This window comes from Gracilinanus agilis, chromosome 2 (genome assembly GCF_016433145.1).
Source record: "Gracilinanus agilis isolate LMUSP501 chromosome 2, AgileGrace, whole genome shotgun sequence".
Lineage (NCBI taxonomy): Eukaryota > Metazoa > Chordata > Mammalia > Didelphimorphia > Didelphidae > Gracilinanus > Gracilinanus agilis.
The window spans coordinates 199,601,280-199,621,701 of NC_058131.1; the positions used below are offsets into that span (position 1 = coordinate 199,601,280).

Here is a 20,422-nt window from a genome sequence, read left to right on the forward strand (position 1 = left end):
AAGACTCTAAATTACAGAGGAATTGATGGTTTTTTTTTTAACAGCGAAGGATTTTCCTACACTGGGAGTTCCCCATACCACTGACATCACAGGTCCAGACTATTGTCAAACAAAAGAATGTCAATCAAACATGAATCAATATTAGTACCATGCTATCAAAATTAAAGGCTGTAGTCTTTCAGTTATCAATAAACTAAATAAATTCCAGGGATACACTTTGCAGCAAAGGAGAGGTTGGCTGTTTGTTGGGAAATAAATGTCAAATATAAATACATCTCCATTGGAAAAGAAAAGAATCAATATTGCCCTAATTGTGACAAAAAGAAGCCTAATGAGTTTGTCTTGGAAAGACAATATTGCAGTGAGCTGAACCCAGAACAAATAGGGAAAGTCATCATGGTTATGGTATATGTATCATCTGAGAAAATGCATGGCCTTGACAATAATCCCAATATGTTCCTTATGGCAAAAACCCATCTTTTTAATGCCAATATTCTCCCAGTGATGTTACAGGTCTGCAAATCATAGAATCGCATTATCTCATATAAGATTCAGTCTCAAGGGACAATTGAAAGATACATAGTAGGGTTAAGTTATCTGTACACATGTTCCTAATGAAGACTTGCATGTAGCTCTAAAAAAAGGAGGTGGACCAAACATGAAGCAAGAAAAGGTAAACAGAGGGTCAGTTCAATAACTACTAGAAGACCAAAAGAAAGACCTCCAGTTCACTGATTAGTCGCTCTATGTAGGATTTACAGAAATGCTTATTCCACAGAATCACAAAGAATGAACAATGACTCTTACATGAAGTAGTCAAAGGGAAGATCATAGATTCTCTGGAGGTAAAAAGCAGTCAGGCACTAGGAAATTAGAAATCAACCAGAAAAATATTTATCTCAAAAAGCTAAATCATGCCTCCCTTTTACATAACATTTTTTTTATATTTTTAAACCCTTAACTTCTGTGTATTAGTTCCTTGGTGGAAGAGTGGTAAGGGTAGGCAATGGGGGGTCAAGTGACTTGCCCAAGGTCACACATCTGTGAAGTGTCTGAGGCCAGATTTGAACCTAGGACCTCCCGTCTCTAGGCCTGGCTCTCAATCCACTGAGCTACCCAGCTGCCCTTACATAACATTTTAAGGTATTTAAAACACTTAATCAACATGATCTCATTTGAATCCAGGAACACCCCTTTATACTGTAAATATTATACCCATTATATAAATAGATATGAAGAAAGGAAAAGGGAGAGAAAGAACAATAAGTTATGTAAGGTAGGATGGAGCCAAGCTGGTTTTAAAGTCTTGGTAAAGCATCTGGAGAAATGTGAGGAAGTGGGAAGTAGTGTTTGAAAAGCTCTTCAAGGAGAAGAATCTGGCCATCCTCTTTAGGATATGTTTGAGTACATTCTGGAAGTTAATAAAAAGATAATTCTTTGGGTGGATCAAAATGTAATGGAGGAAAAATAGGCAGGATTTTGAAATTAAATGGGAAAAATTTTAGGTTTCATAACCTACTTAAGTATTGTTCTATCTCCTGTGAAAAAGCAAGCAGGCCTTCTCTCCAGCAGGAATGGTTAAAGCAGCATGTCTATATGCATAAAACCAAACATATCACTTTCAAAATTTATACCCACAGGAAGCAAATAACCATTAATAACTGTGGGGAACCTAAAAGAAAAACTCAATGGATAGATTTCTGAAAATCTAATGTATTAAATGTTAGAATTAAGAAAAGTAAATGGAAATTGTCCCAAGAGTGGAGATACACAGACCATACTCTGGGTTTTACTGGCATTAAAAGTGCTTGATGGATTATATTAGAATACTAGGTACAAAATGTTACAGAAACACTGCCAATTCTTGATTCACAAGAGAAGACTGTCCAATTGGAATATCATTCAGTTCTCTTCTTCTACTTCCCACTGACATCCCTTCACTATCTCACTATTCATTTATTTAAAAAAATAATGTCTTACATGTAAGAGGGGCTGAATGACATCTGTTGAATCAGCCAGTTTGGCCACTTAGGGAAAATCAAATACAGATTTCAGTGGAGAAAAACAATTATCTAGGCAATTTGGCTAAAACAAGACTTGACTCTTTTTTATGAATTTCAATTATCCAGGCTATTTCAGCCTTGACACAGATAATTAAAATATAGTCATGTGCCAGAAGGAAAGAATAGTAGTGTTCAGAAATTATTAATAAACTTGTCAATGGGTTCAAAATTATGTAGCCATAAAAAGGTTTTGGTGAAAAAGGACCAGGTAATCACAGACAGCTGACAGATCTCTACTGATGAACTGAAGTATTATTATATGTTAATACTTCCAGGGATCAAATATCTCATCAACATAGTAGATGTCCAATGGTGTTATATATCTAATGAAGACATACTCATGTCCTCTCATCCTGTGTGCTTTTTTGCTTCTCCAATTCTTTTAACATTTTACAGGTAGAATAAAACAGATAGCCCAATACTGTATTATCATAATTACAATTTTATATGTACAATAAATAAAAAGCATGGATCAAAAGGTTTAATGCAGTTTTAAGCTTTAGTAGCTTAAAATTGCACTCAGACTTTTGGAACTTCCTTTATACATACATACATACCTACACATACATACATACATACATATATATATACATATATAAAAGCATGCACACACAAATGAATCTCAACTATACCTTATCAACCAGCAATTATCAAGAACCTATTATGTCCCAAGCTCTCTGTGCTAGCTACAGAGGATACAAATATAAAGAATGAAATAATCTCTAAGTTCAAGGAGCTTATATGTCAGAAGAGGTCCTCTGATTCTGGACCCTGTGATATATATACTATATGAAGGTGGAAAAAGGATTCAAGTATAAGTGTACCTGTTCTGCAAGTAGCAGGACTTGGTAAAAATGTTAAATTAAATTACCTAGACCACTACAAGACAAAACAAATCACCAGCTTTCCAGTAAATTACCCCATTGTGCCAAAGACAGAAAGTCTTTTAGTACATGTCAAAGTAACCAGCTGATGCATGAATTTCCAATGCAGTCTAATGCCATTCTAATTCTACCTACTAGGTGGAAATGAAATACTAGAAGGTAAGTTAAGAAATAATAGTTGAGTGTTATTCAGCAGAAGATTCTAAAGACAAAGGAAATAATAAAATGTGGGGGAGGAAAAAAATGGACTTAAAGTCATCTTAGGCATTAATTCAGATTCCCTTAAATTTAAAAAAAATAGGAGTAAAAAGCCAGCCTAAATCTTCAGCTACATGCAATCAGATAAGGTCTTTAAATTCACTTAAGATCCCTCAGCACTCAGTACAGAGACAGGCGTGCCATACACAGTGAGTACTTAGTAAATAATTAACTAACTAGAAAAGTTGGAAGCTACAACTGTGAACATTCCATGCTCCTGTTCCAAAATATACCAACATAAACACCACCACAGCTGGTCAGCTGCTCACTCTTTATTCAAGTATGAAATCATTCAAGAACTAAGCATGATCAGCAAGTTAGGACAGAGGCTTATAAGCATCTGAGTGTTGTTTTCTATAGACCTGAGTATCTACAGTAGATACTCAAAAAATATTTTTAAAAGAATGAATTAAACAAAGCAAAAAAACTATTTCAGAAAGGAAGATGTGAAAATTACAAATAACAGTTATAAGAAGAGTACTTGCTGACCACGGCCAGTAAAACTAGAAAATGTGTAGCATAGTATTTATTAATCAAGCTAGATGGTTGCTATTTTTTTAGAATATAAATTTCATCCTAACAGACTTCAGTCAACTATAGAAGACATTTCATAGGCATTACTGACTTTATTGTGAGTTTGTGACCATCTGGCTATATTACAAGGGACTAGCAAAAGCAAAGTATAATTCTCATTGTTTGAAAGATAAATAAGAGTATCTGAAAATCACATACTTTTTTAATGCATTATCTTAATAAATCCTAGAGTAATTATTTAGGGAAACAATAAGACCTCGTAAATGGGAAGCTATCAAATATCACTTTCCAAAAATAAAAAACATACAAAAATCAACATATCACCAGTTGGGACCCAACTATGGACTCAATACATAAAGTAGTCAGGGGCAGGGGCTAAGTACTCAGTGGTTTAAGAGCCTGGCCTAGAGATGGGAGGTCCTGGGTTCAAATTTAGACTCAGAAATTTTCTATCTGTATGACCCTGGGAAAATCATTTTATCCCCATTTCCTAGCCCTTACTGTTCTTCTGTCTTTAAATCAATACTAAAATGGACAGTGAGGGTTTTTTTTTCTTTTTAAAAACATAGGGAAATCTACAAAAAATAAAAGGAAGCTTGTGCAAAGACCTGATTTTAAGCACTACCCTCTCACTTGTACTAACTGGGTGATGGTAGCAACATTAATGCTTTAACCTCAGTACTCCTGGGAAAACTAAAAGATTAAAAATTGCAGATTTAGAACCTAGTTGGAAATCTACATTAGAAGAGGAAATTTCCCCAGAACTGCCACCCATAAAAATAAAATCATATGAAGAGCATGAATCATGTAACCATGTTAACTTTTCTAAAAAATAAAAATTATGAAATAGAAAAAAATAAAAATAAAAAGGTTCCACCAAAAAAAAAAGAAAAATAAATAAAATCATGTTTAGCCACAACCAAAAAAGAAAAAAAAATTCAGCATTGGGTTAATCCACTGGAGAGGATTCATTCATTGAGTTCAAGGTGTTATTTTTTTTTTGGTTTTGTTTTTAAAATATAAAGTTTCAGAAAACAAATAAGGGGCCGTGGGAAAAGCTCTAAATTCAGAGACAAAGGAATTAAGTTTAATTTCTGGTTCAGTCACTAATATAACTTAATGAAATAGTTTACAATTTGAGCTTCTATATGACTTTAGATGGTTTTAGTCACTGAAACTCTGTGGCTTCAGTTTCCTCGTGTGTAAAATGAGGTGGTTGAACTAGACTTCATTGAAGATTGTTTCTAGCTCCAATCTTATGATCCCTTGAACCTAGGTCATTTTGTGACCTAGGCCTATAATTCTAGGAACTAGTTCTGAAAACTCAAAGAAGTTATTGTCTAATCCAGCAGATAAAATAAATACACACATAGATGCCTTTCTTAGGACTGTCCAGGAGGCAGTCAGTAAATTCTGATTTGTCACTCACTCACCACACGTGGGTCACAGACCTCCCAACTTGTGAGTTAAGTGGAGATATTTTCACCTTTGGCGATTAAATCTAAAGATGGGCAGGGTAGATTTAACCTCATTATCACAATTCCCACTAGTCTACACCTCTATTCTCTTTTTTGTAGTTAAACTTGAGAAGATCATCTATAGTGGGTACCTAAATTATCCTTTCTTTTCACTTTTAACTCTCTACAGTTTAGCATTTGATCTCATCATTCAAGTAAAACTACACTGTTAAAATTTAACAATGATCTTTTAATTATCAAATCTAATGCTCTTTTTTAAATCTTCACTCTTACTGACCTGTCTGGAGACTTTGACTCTGTTGATCACAACCTCCTCCTTTTAGATTTTCATGGCATTACTCTATCCTGCCTGGTTCTTTCTCCTTGTATCTATCTGGTTACTCCTTCTCATTCTCTTTTGCTAAATCTTCATGCAGACACACTCCATTTTGCACATTAGTAGTACGTGTCCTGAACCCTTTTCTCTTCTCCCTCTATATTATTTCACTTAGTAATCTCATCAGCTCATATGGATGCGATCATCATTATTCTGATGCTTCTCAAATCTATTTACCCTGAAATAGCACTAACTTTTCTTCTGACATCCAATTACATATCTCCAAATGCCTACTGTACATCTCAAATTGTAGTTCCTATATATGTAGATATATAGAAATATAGATATAGATATGTATATACATCTTAAGACTCAACATGTCCATATCTCTCCATATCCAAACTGTTGCCAAGTGATGTTGATTTAACTTTATATATATATTCCCCCTTCCCTCCTCTGACACTGTCACCATCTGGGTACAAACCATTGTCACCTCATACCAGAACTACTATTAACATGTTGCTTATTGGTCTCACTGTTTCAAGTCTCTCCCTTCTCCAGTCTACTATCCAAACAGCTGTCAAACCAATCTTCCTATAGCACAGACCTGACCTTGTCACCCTTCCAGTCAATAAACTGAAATGGCTCCCTGTCATAAATACAAAATCTTGTTTAGCACTGAAAGACTTTCCTAACCTAGTCCCTTTGTATCTTTCTAGGCTTTATACACTTTAATCACCTCCATGTCTCTGTGAGACAGTGAATCTTAGCCTCCTTGCTGTTCCTCAACCAAGATACTCTATCTCCCAACTCCATGTGTTTTTCCTGGCTGACCTCCACGCTTAAAATTCTGTCCCTCCTCATCTCTGCCTCCTGGCTTCCTTCAAGTATCAGTTAAAATCCCACTTTCTACAAGAGGCTCTTCTCAATCCCCCTTAATGCTAGTACCTTCTTGTCAACAGTCTTTCATCTATCATGTGTAGACCATATGCTCTGCATGCTCTTATGGATCTCCCTCCAAGATAGGAGGAAATATGCAGGAGAAGACAAGATGGAATGAGATCACATGTGCAACATAAAAATAGCTTGTACAGTTGTCTGCATGTTGTCTCCCTCATTAGTCTATGAGCTCCTTGAGTACAAGGACTGCCTTTGGTCTTTCTCTGTATACCCAATACTTGGCACATAGCAGGTATTTAATAAAGGCATAATGACTGAATCATTCCAAAATCTCCATCAGTACAAAGGTTTAAGAAGTGCGTTAAACCATTTGAAAGAATTAGCTTGTTGTTTGGATTAAGTTAAAGACTCTTTAACAGTTCTTGCTGTTGCTGTTGCTCCTATGAAAGCAAGGGAAGTCAATGCCAGAAAAATATCATCAATCACACAATTAATCATGGAGGTAGCCTTTGAGAACATCTCTTCTGGTACCATCACTTTAAAAATAAGCAAACTGAAATTTAGAGAGGTCAAATGACTTGACCCAAGGTCACACAGCTAGTCACTGACAAAGCTAAGAGAGGAAATTTGGTCCCCTGACTCCCAGCCCAAACATCTTGCCACTGTACTATTAAGAAAAAGTTCTAAGAAAGCAATAAAATTATTAACATTTAAAAGTTGCTGGAGAAAAATCTATACCAATTTACAAATTTTATTTGTAATTTATATACATCTCCTTGTATTTTGTTTGCATGACAGGAACCTAGAAAAAAATCCTTAAAAAAAGACCTACAACTTTATTGGCAGAATTCTGGATTCTGTGGATAGTCTAGCTATGTGTATTAGGAACAAAGCATTTACAGCTAGAAGGAACCTTAAAAGATAATCTAGGGGGCAACTGGGTAGCTCAGTGGATTGAGAGTCAGGCCTAGAGACAAGAGGTCCCAGGTTCAAATCCGGCCTCAGACACTTCCTAGCTGTGTGACCCTGGGCAAGTCACTTGACCCTCATTGCCCACCCTTGCCACTCTTCCACCTAGGAGCCAATACACAAAAGTTAAGGGTTTAAAAAGAGAGAGAGAGAGAGAGAATCTAGCCTAATAACAGCATTTTAAAAATGGAAAAAATAAGGTCTAGAGAAGTAATGTGATTTATTCACTAGTCACAAAGGTTGAAGGAAGGTCATACAGTACTCAAAGCCAATTTATCTACCAACAAATATAGTATTCTTTACACTACTTCAAGCTGACTCCCCTTTTACTATAATTTTTATTGTTTTCTTTCCAACAATCAGCTAAGGAAACCACTAATTCTACAGTCTCTTCCCAAAAAAATTAACTTTAATTAGCTGTAATTCTTCTATTTCATTTTGACCAGTTTCTTCTCTTTATATAGAACTAATTTATAAAAGGGAGGAAGGCAATCAGTATTGGGAAAGTATTGGAGACTGCCATGATACAAAATAGAACTGGGAGGGTTGAGTGTAAAGAAAAGAAGGCTTAGGACTATAGTACATGATAGCTGTGTTAGAGCATCTTCAAGGGCTGCCACATGGAAGATGTTGGATACATTCTGCTTGTCCCCAAAAAAAGCTACATTTGAAGCAAGACACAGAAACTGCAGAAAAGTATATTGTAATTAAATGTAAGGAAAACTCCCTAGCAATGCAAAAGTGAATTGGTTACATTAAGTTCACCCTTACTATGCTCCTTTAAATAAAGATGAAATGCAAGAGTGGTATATGGAAAATATTGTTATGGTAAAGATTGGACTAGTGGCCTAAGACACCCTTATGCATCCCAACAACCCACCTCTAAACTAAAATTTTCATTTAGTGATTAGAACTGAGCAAACAAATACCTAAGATGTGCCAGACACCATGATCTGCCTGATAAAAATGAAAGTCCCTCTCCTGAAAGAAGGGAAACAACATAAATTCATAGAAACAATTAATATATTGTGGTTGTTCAGTCATTTTCAGCTATATCAGACTGTTCATGACCCTATTTGAGGTTTTCTTGACAAAGATACTGGAGTGGTTTGCCATTTTCTTCTCCAGATCATTTTACAGATGAGAAAACTGAGGCAAACAGAGTTAAGTGATTTACTCAGGGTCATACAGCTAGTATCTGAGGTCATATTTGAACTCAAATCTTCCTGACTGTAGGCCTGGCACTCTAACCACTGTATCACCTAGTTGCCCTCTGGCAGTTGGCAGAATGATATACATTATATACATATACTATTAAAATATTGAGATAGTTATATGGAATAAAGAGGAACTGAGTTTAAATTATTAATAGTAAGTTCACACACTAAATGTAAGGTGCTGTGCAAGTTACTTAATTTTTTTATGCTCAAATTTCCTCATTTGTAAAATTGGGATCAAATGAAACGATTTTTGTAGTGAGTTCTACAAATCTTAAATCACTATATCAACACTTACTTTATTACAATTAAGGTAATGGGAAGGGAAGAGAGAAGTAACTTCAGAAAGGAATAAGAAAGGCCTTAAGGTCACACAATAAGGACTTTTGATCTAAGGCACTTGGGTGGCACTTTTTTTTTTTAAGGGAAAAAAATTTAAGTATCCCTTCTACACTGTGAGGGTTTGGGGATGTGTGCTCCTGAGATCTGGAAAATCCATGTAAAGTTTTTTGGACTTTCCTTGTACCAAAGGAAAAGTCTGAACTTCTTTTTCTTTTATAAAGTGTTTATTGTGTATATTTATGGTATACGAGATAAAATAAGTAGACATTACGTAACACAATTCATATATTTTATGCATTTCTGAGTTTCTAAAGTTTTTCTGTGTCATCTGCTGGCCTTTGAATGTCATCTGCAATTTCCACAAAAAATCCAAAAGATTACAATTTAATTTCTTCTGCTGATGCATGATATATCAAAACCACAAAGAGGAAAGTCACAATGTAGAAAAGATACCGATAATTCTTCAGAAAATATAGTTTTGTTGCATTAGGATTAGCCCACCAAAATTCTAACAAGCAAGAGAACACAAGTTCTCCAATTGAAGATTTTTCTATAGTCAAAAACAGCTGGCCTGAAATATCTACCATGGATCCCAACGTGACAAATCATTTTCACACTACATAGCAATCTGATCACTCAAAATGACCAGTAACATTTAGTGTTTACTTATGAAAAGCCAACAAGTTTCTTCTGCTCTGGACAAAGTACATGAGTTTATAAAACTGAAAAACAAACCTAATTCTAGACAGTTTGGTGGCATTCCTCAAATGAGTGGCAGTAAAAGACAAATATACTGTGAGGTTGGGGAAATTTATGCTCACAATATTTTCCCAGGATGACAAAAGTACTTTTTAAATCACTTTGCAAGTCATGGGGGGGGGGGTGTTAATAGAGAGATCTTTTACTTCTTTATCTGAAAATAGTAGAGGAAGTCTTCATGTAAATAAACTTCCAAAAAAACAGAAATTTATATCAATAAATTAGAGAATTCATTTGTTATACATAACCTAATAGTATACAGTGTTTAAGATAACACTTTAGTAGTGGTGAGAAAAAATACTGCAGACCAGCTAAATACCCATATTAAAGGAGGGGGAGGGGAGAAAGCCCTGAGAATTCTGAGAACTTGGTAAGAGTTCCACAGGCACAAGAATTCTTTTTACTTGAGCAGGAGATTGGAGGGAAATGTAGAAAGTACTGCCTCTCCTCCCAAAAAAGTGATAAATATTAGAAAAGGCATTGAACTGGGATATCAAGAGACTGCTTTCAAATCTTGACTATGCCACAAAATACTTAAGTGATCTTGCCTAAATCTCTTCATAGTTCTCAGCTTTAGGTTCCTAATCCATAAAGTGTGAAGAGATTGTCAAGATCTCTTTTTCCTCTAAAATTGTAGGAATCTATTGAAGTGCTTTTAAGTTAATTACCTTTTAATGTGGTTAACTGGCTCTAATGTCTGACATACCAGTTCAGTATACCAGCTTCATGCATCTACTAGAAAAAAAAATGGTTATGTCCATAGAGCAGGACAGGACTGGACAGGGCAGGGTCAGAATAATGTGAAAGGGAGAAGGATTCATTTTGAATAGCAATTGGGGAAAATCAGATTCCCTCACAGTCAATTTTTCTGGAATATATTTTGTAAAGTGAAGAGGATACCTGTAATTTTGTGGGCAAGTCTTAACTAGAACCATGGAAATGCCTTAGGAGACTAAAAATTCATTTCTCAAAGTATGTGCCATGATCTTCCAGGGGAGATTTCATGGAAGCTCAAAATGGTTTAGGGATCTTGAGGTTGAGTAGAAGATTGGAAGCAAAGGTTGCATAAACAATTTCAATGATAGCTTTAGAAATGCTTAGCTAGTTTTCCACAGACCACCTAAAAGAAGGTAGCAGTGCCTAGGTGACTAAGAATATGCCAGTATGCCAATAAAGCTAACAACATAACCTTTGTGGAAGTTTACTCTTCCATTGCTGCTAGATATAAAGTCCTCCATCAGTCTTTTAATGTCTCTTAAGAGCTTGCCTTCCAGCCATATCTTCCCCACACCCAAGAAGAGGAAAAATATGAGACAAAGTAAACTAGCTGGAATAGATGGATCAAGTATTTGTGTGTGTGCGTGTGTGTGTGTGTGTGTGTGCGTGTGTTTTTTAAAGATAAAGAAGGTATAGTTTTTTTGTAAGCAATTGGGAAGAACTCAGTAAATGGGGGAGACTGAAGATCAGAGAGAAAAGAGATAATAGAGGGGACATTCTATTAGAAATGACAAGATGAAATGGGGGCAGAGAGACATGTGAAAGGGCTTGCCTTTTGAAGATAAAAGGCTATCTCTTCATGTGAGACAGGGATAAAGGAAGAGTTAGTGACAGAAGATAAAGAGGAAGGGAGAAAAGGGAGTTCTGGCCATTTCAATTTTTTTTTACTCACTGGAGTAAATAAAACAGGATCTTTGGTCAAAATGGGGTAAGAGGATATCAAAATAAGGTTGAAAATGGCTTTTAAAAATTCTCTAACAGATACTATTATGGTGAATGGAATAATTAACTGATTAGGGAGTAAAAGGACTACCTTGCTTCAATAATGCTCAGTTGAGAGTCTATAACAAATTTTCATTGGACCCAATCAGCAAGGTAATTATTCTGAAGGTATTATGCTAAGGACTCAAATGTATTAAAGCCATAGTGTGACCCCAAGAATTTCATAGTCCAATAGTACATGTACAAAGATGACATATATACAATTAAATATGAATTAGGGCAGATTATGATTATAGCAAGAGAAGAGCCTACAGGAGTTTAGTGAACATGTGAGAAGGGAAAGAGAACTTTAGACTGACTAGAGGTGGGAGAATCAGGAAAAGCTTCAGGAAGGAAGTAGGGCTTGAAATGCATCTTTGAAGAAAAGGAATTCAATACAGCTATTTTTCAAGGCTTGATTCCTATTACCTCAAAATGGTAAAATCAGGGGAAAGGAGGTGGAGCAGCTGGATAGCTCAGTGGATTGAGAGTCAGGCCTAGAGACAGGAGGTCCTAGGTTCAAATTCGGCCTCAGACACTTCCTAGCTGTGTGACTCTGGGCAAGTCTCTTGACCCCCATTGCCCACCCTTACCACTCATCCACCAAGGAGCCAATACACAGAAGTTAAGGGTTTAAAAAAAATCAGGGGAAAGGGAAAGAGGATATCTGGAAAGAGACTGACCTAGTGGGCAAACCTGAGGCTGAATGTCAATAGTAGGAATTCCCATATGGAATTAAGTGCATTAAAATATTAATTCCAGAGAGAATTGTTTTGCAGTATACTTTAATTTTTGTTGTTTGTTGTTCAGTAATTTTTCAGTCATGACCAACTCTTTGTGACCCTATTTGGGTTTTCTTGGCTAAGATACTGAAATGGTTTGCTACAGATAAGGAAACTGAGACACAGGATTAAGGGACTTGTCCTGGGTCACACAGTTAGTGTCTGAGGCCAAATTTGAACTAATGAATTTGAGTCTTCCTAATTCCAAGCTCAGTGTTCTCTATCCACTATGCCACCTCACCTCTCTATTTTGGTATATGCCTACAAAGAATCACTGTCATAATCATCCCCTTCTAGAAATAAATAGGGCATTTTTAAAGCCAATAAACTACTTCCAATAAACATCTGAGCCCATCCTAGAAAATAATATATAATGGAGTGTTATAGAATTCCCCAAAATGGCCTCAAGTTTCCAGATAACAAAACCAAATATGAGTTATGTGTCATTTTACAAGTCTCCTAAATATTTGTTTGCATTTCTTATGTCTTTTCCAGTTACATTTTAATAAAGTCAAACACAGCCTGAATGGCAAGTTGATTCCAACTATTAGTTTCATTCCTCAAGTAACAAGAAAAATAATCCCTTAAGTTTCTTCTGAACCTACTTCTGAAATATACTTCAACATTTCAAGTAAATTGTCTTTGGAGGTTGCGGTGGCCAAAAGAATGAATCACCCTCCAACAAGCCTGAAAGGGATCTCCTAAGAATGTAGCAGGTCTAGACACCAGATTCACAAATCAAGTCCATGCTCTCAGACTTTCTTTCCACCTTGAAAAGGGTTCCCAGACTTTTAGTAATTTACCTTTAGGACCCTGGGACATTTTAGTGCCACACTGGATTGGTGTCCAATTTGGCAATCAGTCAACAAGTCTTTATTGAGTATCTAGGAAGTATGACTAAACCCTGAGCTGGATACAATTAAAAAGAAAAAAAAATTACTTCTACTCAAGAATTGAGTTTATATTTTAAGGAGAAAGACAACAAGAGCATGTAAAATATACAAAACACAAATACAAAACAAATATATATTATATATGGATGTATGTTATGATAATAAGATTAAATCTACCTTGCCCATTCTTACACATGTGGGTCACAGACCTCCCTACTTGAGAGTTAAGTGAAGTTGTTTGCACTTTTGGTAATTAAATTTAAGAATGGGCAGGTAGGGCATCTTAGAAAGCCATCCCTGTTAACAAAGAATTTTTAAAAAGGAGGAAAATGGTTCCAAAAAACTAACCAACATATCAAGATGTCTAACAATAATCCCCCAAATCTGTCCCCTTAAAGAGACAAGGAAAGTGCAAACAATTCTAGCAAATAACACCAAGTAAATATATGAAGGAGAGTAGAGATATGGTACTGATGATGAACTACAGACCACCTCAAAAATTTACTTCATGTTCACTATCCTGTTCAGGTATCTGGCCCTATGCCTACCATATCCATAAAAATCTGACCCTAATCTTCCTATTTGACCCTGTCTTCCCTAAAGCCAGATACCATATTCTGGGCTCTTTCTTCTTTTCTTTCCAGATCCTCTCTCCTGATGATTTAATCACCCCCCTATATCAAATTATTCTAGCTGTAGAGATGATGCCTATCTATAATTCCAAACCTAATCTCTCCAAAATTCTAGTCTATCTCTATGGAAGAAGGAGAAGGGAAAAGAGTTTGTTTTTGTGTTTGAGCCTCTGCCATTTAGTAACTATATTAGTCCAAGCAAATCTCAATGTGCCAAAAGGAATTTAGGACTAAATGATCTATGAGATCCCTTGTACTTCTAAATTATGATTCCTCACTTCACCTAGAGATGCTGTGGGTATCTCAACACAGCATATTAAAAATGTAAGTAATATCTTTTCCCAGTACCCCTTTGTAGAGGATCCCACCTCTATAAACTTATCTTTTATCTTAATTTATCTTCCAGTTATGTAGGTTACGCCATCAGAATTATCCTCATCCATCCCTTCTCTCTTGCCATAACTAATCAAGTACCAAATTTTTTTAATTCTCTCTCTCCATCACAACTCTGGCATCTGTCTCCTTCTCTTTATTCAAATGGCTATCACCCTGATTCAGCCTTTTATCATTATCTCTTTATTACCTCTCATTCAAATGATTTCCAAAGCCTCTTAAATCATTTCCTTTCTCCTAGGCTCTTCCCATTCCATCAACACAATTGCTAAATTCTCCACATTGTTGCAAAAGCAATCTTCTTAATTCACAAGTCTAACTATATCAGCTAGATGGCACAGTGTACAGTGTTAAGTTTGGATTCAAGAAGATGAGAGTACAAATACAAATTCAGACACTTACTAGATATGAGACCTTGGACAAATCATTTAACCTCCACTCAGCCTTGGTTTCCCAACTGTAAAATGGGGATAAGAATAAGACCTACTGCATAGAGTTGTTGTACAGATCAAATGTGATATCACCCAATATCTATTTGTTCTCTTCCCCTTCCCCCTCTGTTTAGGTATCAATGGCTACTCCCTATGAACACTAAGATAAAAATCCTGAATTTAATATTTAAAGTGTTTCACAATCTATCTAGCTCAAGTCTACCTTTGTATTCTTATTTCATCTTATTCTACTTTACCAACTCTACTCGCTGATTCCAGAAGTTAGCATTCCCCCTGCTCCCATGCCTTTTCAAGATCTGTCCCTCATGCCTGGTACATACTCCTTACTCAATTCTACCTCTCTAAATCTCTGGCTCCTTAAAGGCCCAGGTTAGGTGTCCTCTTTTAGTAAACATTTCCTGGCCATCCTGATTATTAGAGTTCTCTCCCTCTTCAAATCTACTTCCTGTTGCATCTTCCAGCAGAATGTAAGATACTGAGGGCATGTTCTGCTTTTTTAATCTTGTATCTCCAAGAGAAATACTGGTGGAATTTAACTTGATTAAACTTCTGTCTAATAACTTTAGTCCATAACAGTTCAATTCCCCATCCCTCCCTTTTACTTTTAGTTATGCTGCTCCCCTCTACCTAGAATATGCTTCTTCTCCATCTCCATTTAAATCCCATTCATCCCTCTAGGTTCAACACAAGTCTCACTTCTTCCACAAAATCTTTCTCTACAGCTCTGCTCTAGCTTATGTTGATTTTCAATTCTTTCATATTGAAACTCTAGTCTCCCCAACCTGAACTTCAGTTCTTCAAGAGAAAGCTCTTAAGCGAACAGTGCTAGTGTTGGTGGGATTGTAAAGTGATATCTTTCTGGAGAACAAATTGGAACTATGCCCAAAGGGGTATAAAACTATGCATACCCTTTAATCCAACAATACCATTTCTAGGGCTTTATCCCAAAGAGATAAAAGAAAATGGAGTAGTACTTATTTATACAAAAATGTGTATAGCAATTATTTTTGTGGTAGCACAGAATTGGAAATTAAGGTGATGCTCATAAATTGAGAAATGGCTAAACAATTTATGGCACATGATTATAATGGAACACTATTATGCTATAAGAAATGATGATCAGGATGATTTCAGAAAAACCTGAGAAGACTTAAAAGAAATGATGCAAAGTGAAATGAGAACTTCAAAAATATTGTATATAACAGAAATATTATGATGATCAACTATGAAAATCTTAGATACTCTGATCAATACAAAAATCCAAGATGATTAAGAGAGAGCTGATGAACTCTGCATGCAGATTGAAGCTTTCTTTTTTTCCTGCTTTTATTTATTTTGGGTGTTTTAAAATATGATTAACATAGAAATGTTTTGAACGATTTTATGTGTATAAGTGATGAGTATTTCTAGCTTTTCAATAAGTGGGGGAGAGAGAAGATTTGGAGATTAAAATTTTAAGAAATGAATGTTATAAATGAATACAGTGCTGTGTGCTTTTGTAAGTACTCAATACTTTCTGATTGACTGACAGATGCATCTGTGTCTCATCCCAACCTAGAGGGCTAAACTTAACATACTCAACACACTTCATAAGATCAAAGCTTAAAAACAGTAAGTTGTTGGAGTCAGGAAGACATGAGTTCTTAGGAAAGGGCTCTCTCTAAGATTCAGTTTTCTCATCTGTAAAAGGGGGAAGACAATACTTGAAATTACCAACTTACAGAGTAATTGTGAAAAAAAATATTCAGTAAAGTTCAAAAGTGCTTCAGAAATGTGAGCTGTGGTTTTATTTGAGTTATTCATGGTCACTCCACTCTCTAGATTTGGGAGTGACATCAGAGTTCTAATGAAATGACCCCAGGCCAACAGAAACAAAGGTGAAGGCACAAGAGGCCACAATAGAGAAAAGGAGAGAAAAGGCCTGGAGTCTCATTAGGAGATAGTGCTATTAACCCTTAGTCCCAGAATCATCTCAGGCTCTGTTCCTAACACAGACAGACTAATCTAATCAATGATACTGGTGTTCAGGGTGGCTAGGAAAAAAAAAAAGACAAAGGATTAGACATCCTCCTCATTCACCATCTCAAAGTGCCTCTTCCACAGCAGTTAGAAACCTACTGAATCTGGTGCCACCTCAGCCCCTATGGAGAGTTATGTTATAAGTTTGGAAAACAGAAGTATATCATAATCCAATGAGTTCTTTACCATATTATATCACAGACCTCATACCTTATGGCACTTTTAGAAATACAAATTTATTTAATATTTACTTAGCATTAATACTCTGTAAGGTAGGGCATAGGGTACACACATGTAATAGCAACTTTGTTCCCCTTAAAGTATGCTTAACACTAAAATAACTTTAAGTAGCAAATAAGGTTGGAGGACATGAGTAGATTAGAAATATTAAAATCTGGCCAGATGAGTATAATACTTGCATTGTCCCAGTTTTTTCCACTGACTCACAGAAAACTTAAAAATACCCATATCCAAAGAAACCTTGCCCTGCCCTTTGAAAAAAAAAGTCTATTACTATATCTGTTCCATTGAATATATAAGGAGTACCACCTCCATCACCTCAAGCTGGAAAAACTTATCATTGAGAAGAACAACTTTCAAAGACAATAATTGACCCCCCCCTCCCAAAAAAACTACAGGAAGCTTACTAAAAAAATTTCAGTGATCAGTATGAAAGGTGTTCTGTAAATATACTTTGTTTTAAATGTAAGAAACACTAACCACCCACTTCCTGAATAGTTCACTAAAACTTTTACAACTTCTGCAGGACCCCATTCCATCCTGCCAAAACTTCTTTCATTCTGCCAAGAAAAGTGAAAACTATTTTTGGCATCCCAAAATGTAGCAATAGGCCATTAAATTATATTCAGTATCTAAAATGAATGGTTGCTTTTATGGATTTTGAAAATGTCTAATCAAAGTTTAATCACAAATCCTGGAAATACATTAAATCCTGTAGCGAACTCTGGTGGCATTTTTGTATCCAAAGAAAATACACAAATTCGAAATGATGGGAAACACTTTCCTTGGGGAAGCCCCAAGACAGCAGACACTTTTTATACTGAATTTGCATTTGTGTTTGGAGGGAATCTTCTGTGAGCTGTGCTTTCTTAACTTGAATGTGAAAAAAAAAATCATACTATCAGTTTAACCTGTTGGATATGGGAAGTGAATCCAAGCATTTAAATGAATGAAAGGGTTTGCAAGTAAGACTATTTCCAGGTAGGTGCAATAGGTGTGGAGAACACTTTCTGAAATCTTAATCTCAGTAACTTCTGTTGCGAACTTGTTCTGCAAAATCTGAAAAGCTCTATATGCTCTAGGTGGTAAGGTTCCTGGAAAACTTGGCAAATTGAGTTCAGGAGAGAACCTTAAAGGAGCAGCAGTGATTTGTGAAACTCCAGGAGAGGAAGGGTCTGCATTTTCAGGTAATGGGGGTAACAAGAGATTTAACCATCACAGAAGGAGAAGGAAACCACATTCCCCCCGAGCTGGGAAATTATTTGAGTTAAACTAAAGAAAGAGGAGAAAGGGGAAAGGATAGGATAGAAGGAAGAAATGAAAGGGGGACCCGAGGATGATTTGGGTGAAGGGCAAAGGGGGGGTGGTTAAAGGGGAGGGAAAAATAAGTGAGGGGGAGGCAGAGGGAGAGACTAGGAGACAGAGAGCCTGAGACAGGAAAACAAGAAGACGAGGGGGAGGAGGGAAAGCAGAGAAGAGTGAGGGGAGAGGAGAGAAAGAGGAAGGAAAGTGGAGAGGACAAGGTGCAAGAAAGTGAGGAAAGTGAAGGAAGCAGGAGAGAAAGAGGGTAGGTAGGGGGAGGAGAAGGAGAGCAGGAGTGGGTAGAAGAGATGGGGAAGAGGAAAAAGGACGGGGAAGGTGGAGATAGATGATTCCCTTAGCTGCTCCAAAATTCATCTGTGGAATCTCCAGATACTAACAAAGGAGACTCTCTCTGGCATAAAGCAGGAGCCCAGCGAGAACCTCTGTAGACTCAGATCCGGCTTCTAGAAGTCTTACCAAGTATGGGGCCAAAGAAGACAAAGAGCTCTGCGGCCAGATGCCTCAATCCCCACCCACTCCACCCCACAACACACTCTAAGGCAAACCTCACCTCCCAAACCCGCTCCAACTTCTCATTCATCTATTTCCCCGCTTTCCCCCACCCCTGAAAGATGGAAGGGGATAAGCTTTTCACAGCCCATTCGATCACATTCTCGCTCTCCCCGGAGAATCTAAAAAAATCTCACTCCCCACCCCTCAGCAAGCCACTTACAGGATGGAGGTCTGGGGAGAGACAGCAGGGACACTCTCCAGCATCAGATGCATGCACCGCACTGTGGTGCGGAAGCAGAGGCAGCGACTGGGACACCCGCCGTTGCCGCCGCCACCACTACTGTTGCCCAGTTGCGGGGAGACCCCCACGAAGACACCCGCGCTCCAACAGAGCAGGAGGAGCAGGAGGCTACGCGGGGGACCCGCTGTAGAGGGGGCCATTGCAGACCCAAATAGTGTAGTCCGAGGAGTGGGAATCCAGTGGAGGCGGCCGGGTGGGGGGCAGGGGGACCGCCACTGGGTGCAAGAGCCAGCAACGAAGAGCAGCACCCACGTTTGTCCCGGCCCTACTCCACCCGGCCTGGCTGCCTCTACAGAGCTAGACCGTAGCTAGAAAGGCAGAGGCAGCAGCTGAGCGGATTTCCCCAGCTGCCTAGAAGGGAGGGGGAAGGGGGAGCAGAGGTGGGGAGGTGTGTGTAGGGGGAGGGGGGGTCGGCCAGCTGTGCACATGCGCCGTAGATTCTCTCCCCACCCTTTACCCACCGAAGCAGGACACTTAGTGGGAGAGGGCAGGGGGTGTGTGAGGAGAGAGAGGAGGGAGGAGGGGCGGAGCAAGGGAGTAAAAGAGACAGGTCTGCGTGGCTTAGTCTGAAATTTGTGTGCACCCCAGAAACTGATTCTAAGGTTCCCTCTTGTCTCTATGGGCAAGTTTTGGATGGAGCTGAATGGAGCTCAACAAGTTGATAATTATTTCAACATAAACTTCATAGAATAAGAAGATACGGAACTCAGCTTCCCTAAATGGCAGAATCTCTGCACTGGAAAGATTTAAAGGGTCTTTTAGTTAAACCTCATATCCAATCAATCCAGTCCAATCAATCTTCCCCATTCCGGCCGAGTTCTCATCTTGCCTCAATTTAAGATGTCTAGTGTGGCAGAACCCACTTCTAGGATATCAATGTCCACTTTCGAATAGCTCTAACTGTTGGGATATTCTTCCTTACAAGGAACTAAAATATGCCTCTTTGCTACTTCCACTCATTTATTCTAGTTCTGCTCTCCGGAGGCAAACAAAACAAGTCTATTCCCTCTTCCACTGACAGTCATCCTGTCATCCTTCAGCTAGTTGACCTTTATTATCCTCCTCCCTTCATTCTCTTCTCAGTTCTTTTAATCCATCCTTATAGGCGTGGTATTGCCTCCACTCATCAATCCTGGTTTGCCCTCTTCTGGACAAGCTTCAGTCTAGCTATGTCCTTAAAATGTGGATGTGGCTTCCTTATGGAGAGAATCAAGCAAGAAATGACAATGAGAAAATGAATTTAAATGTAGGTTACCAAGAAATTATTAGAAGAGGATAAAGGAGTCAAGTATAAGTTCCCTGAGTGTAGAATCATGATATCCTTCAAATAAATAGACAGTTGAGGAAGTATAGGAAAGTACCCAGGAAAAATGTCCCATTGTCCTGGAAAATTTAAGAAATCAGCACCTAAAGAATC

At 37.5% G+C, this 20,422-nt stretch overlaps 1 protein-coding gene across 1 annotated transcript in view; it reads right to left on the reverse strand.

Moving 5' to 3' along the window:
- The window catches only part of PXDN (peroxidasin), a 158,222-nt gene extending 139,077 nt beyond the window's left edge, over nt 1-19,145 (reverse strand). Inside the window, exon 1 of the mRNA XM_044663613.1 lies at nt 18,925-19,145. Coding sequence (XP_044519548.1) covers nt 18,925-19,145 — 221 coding nt within the window. The remainder of the gene's footprint in view (nt 1-18,924) is intronic.
- Nucleotides 19,146-20,422: the final 1,277 nt, after the last annotated feature.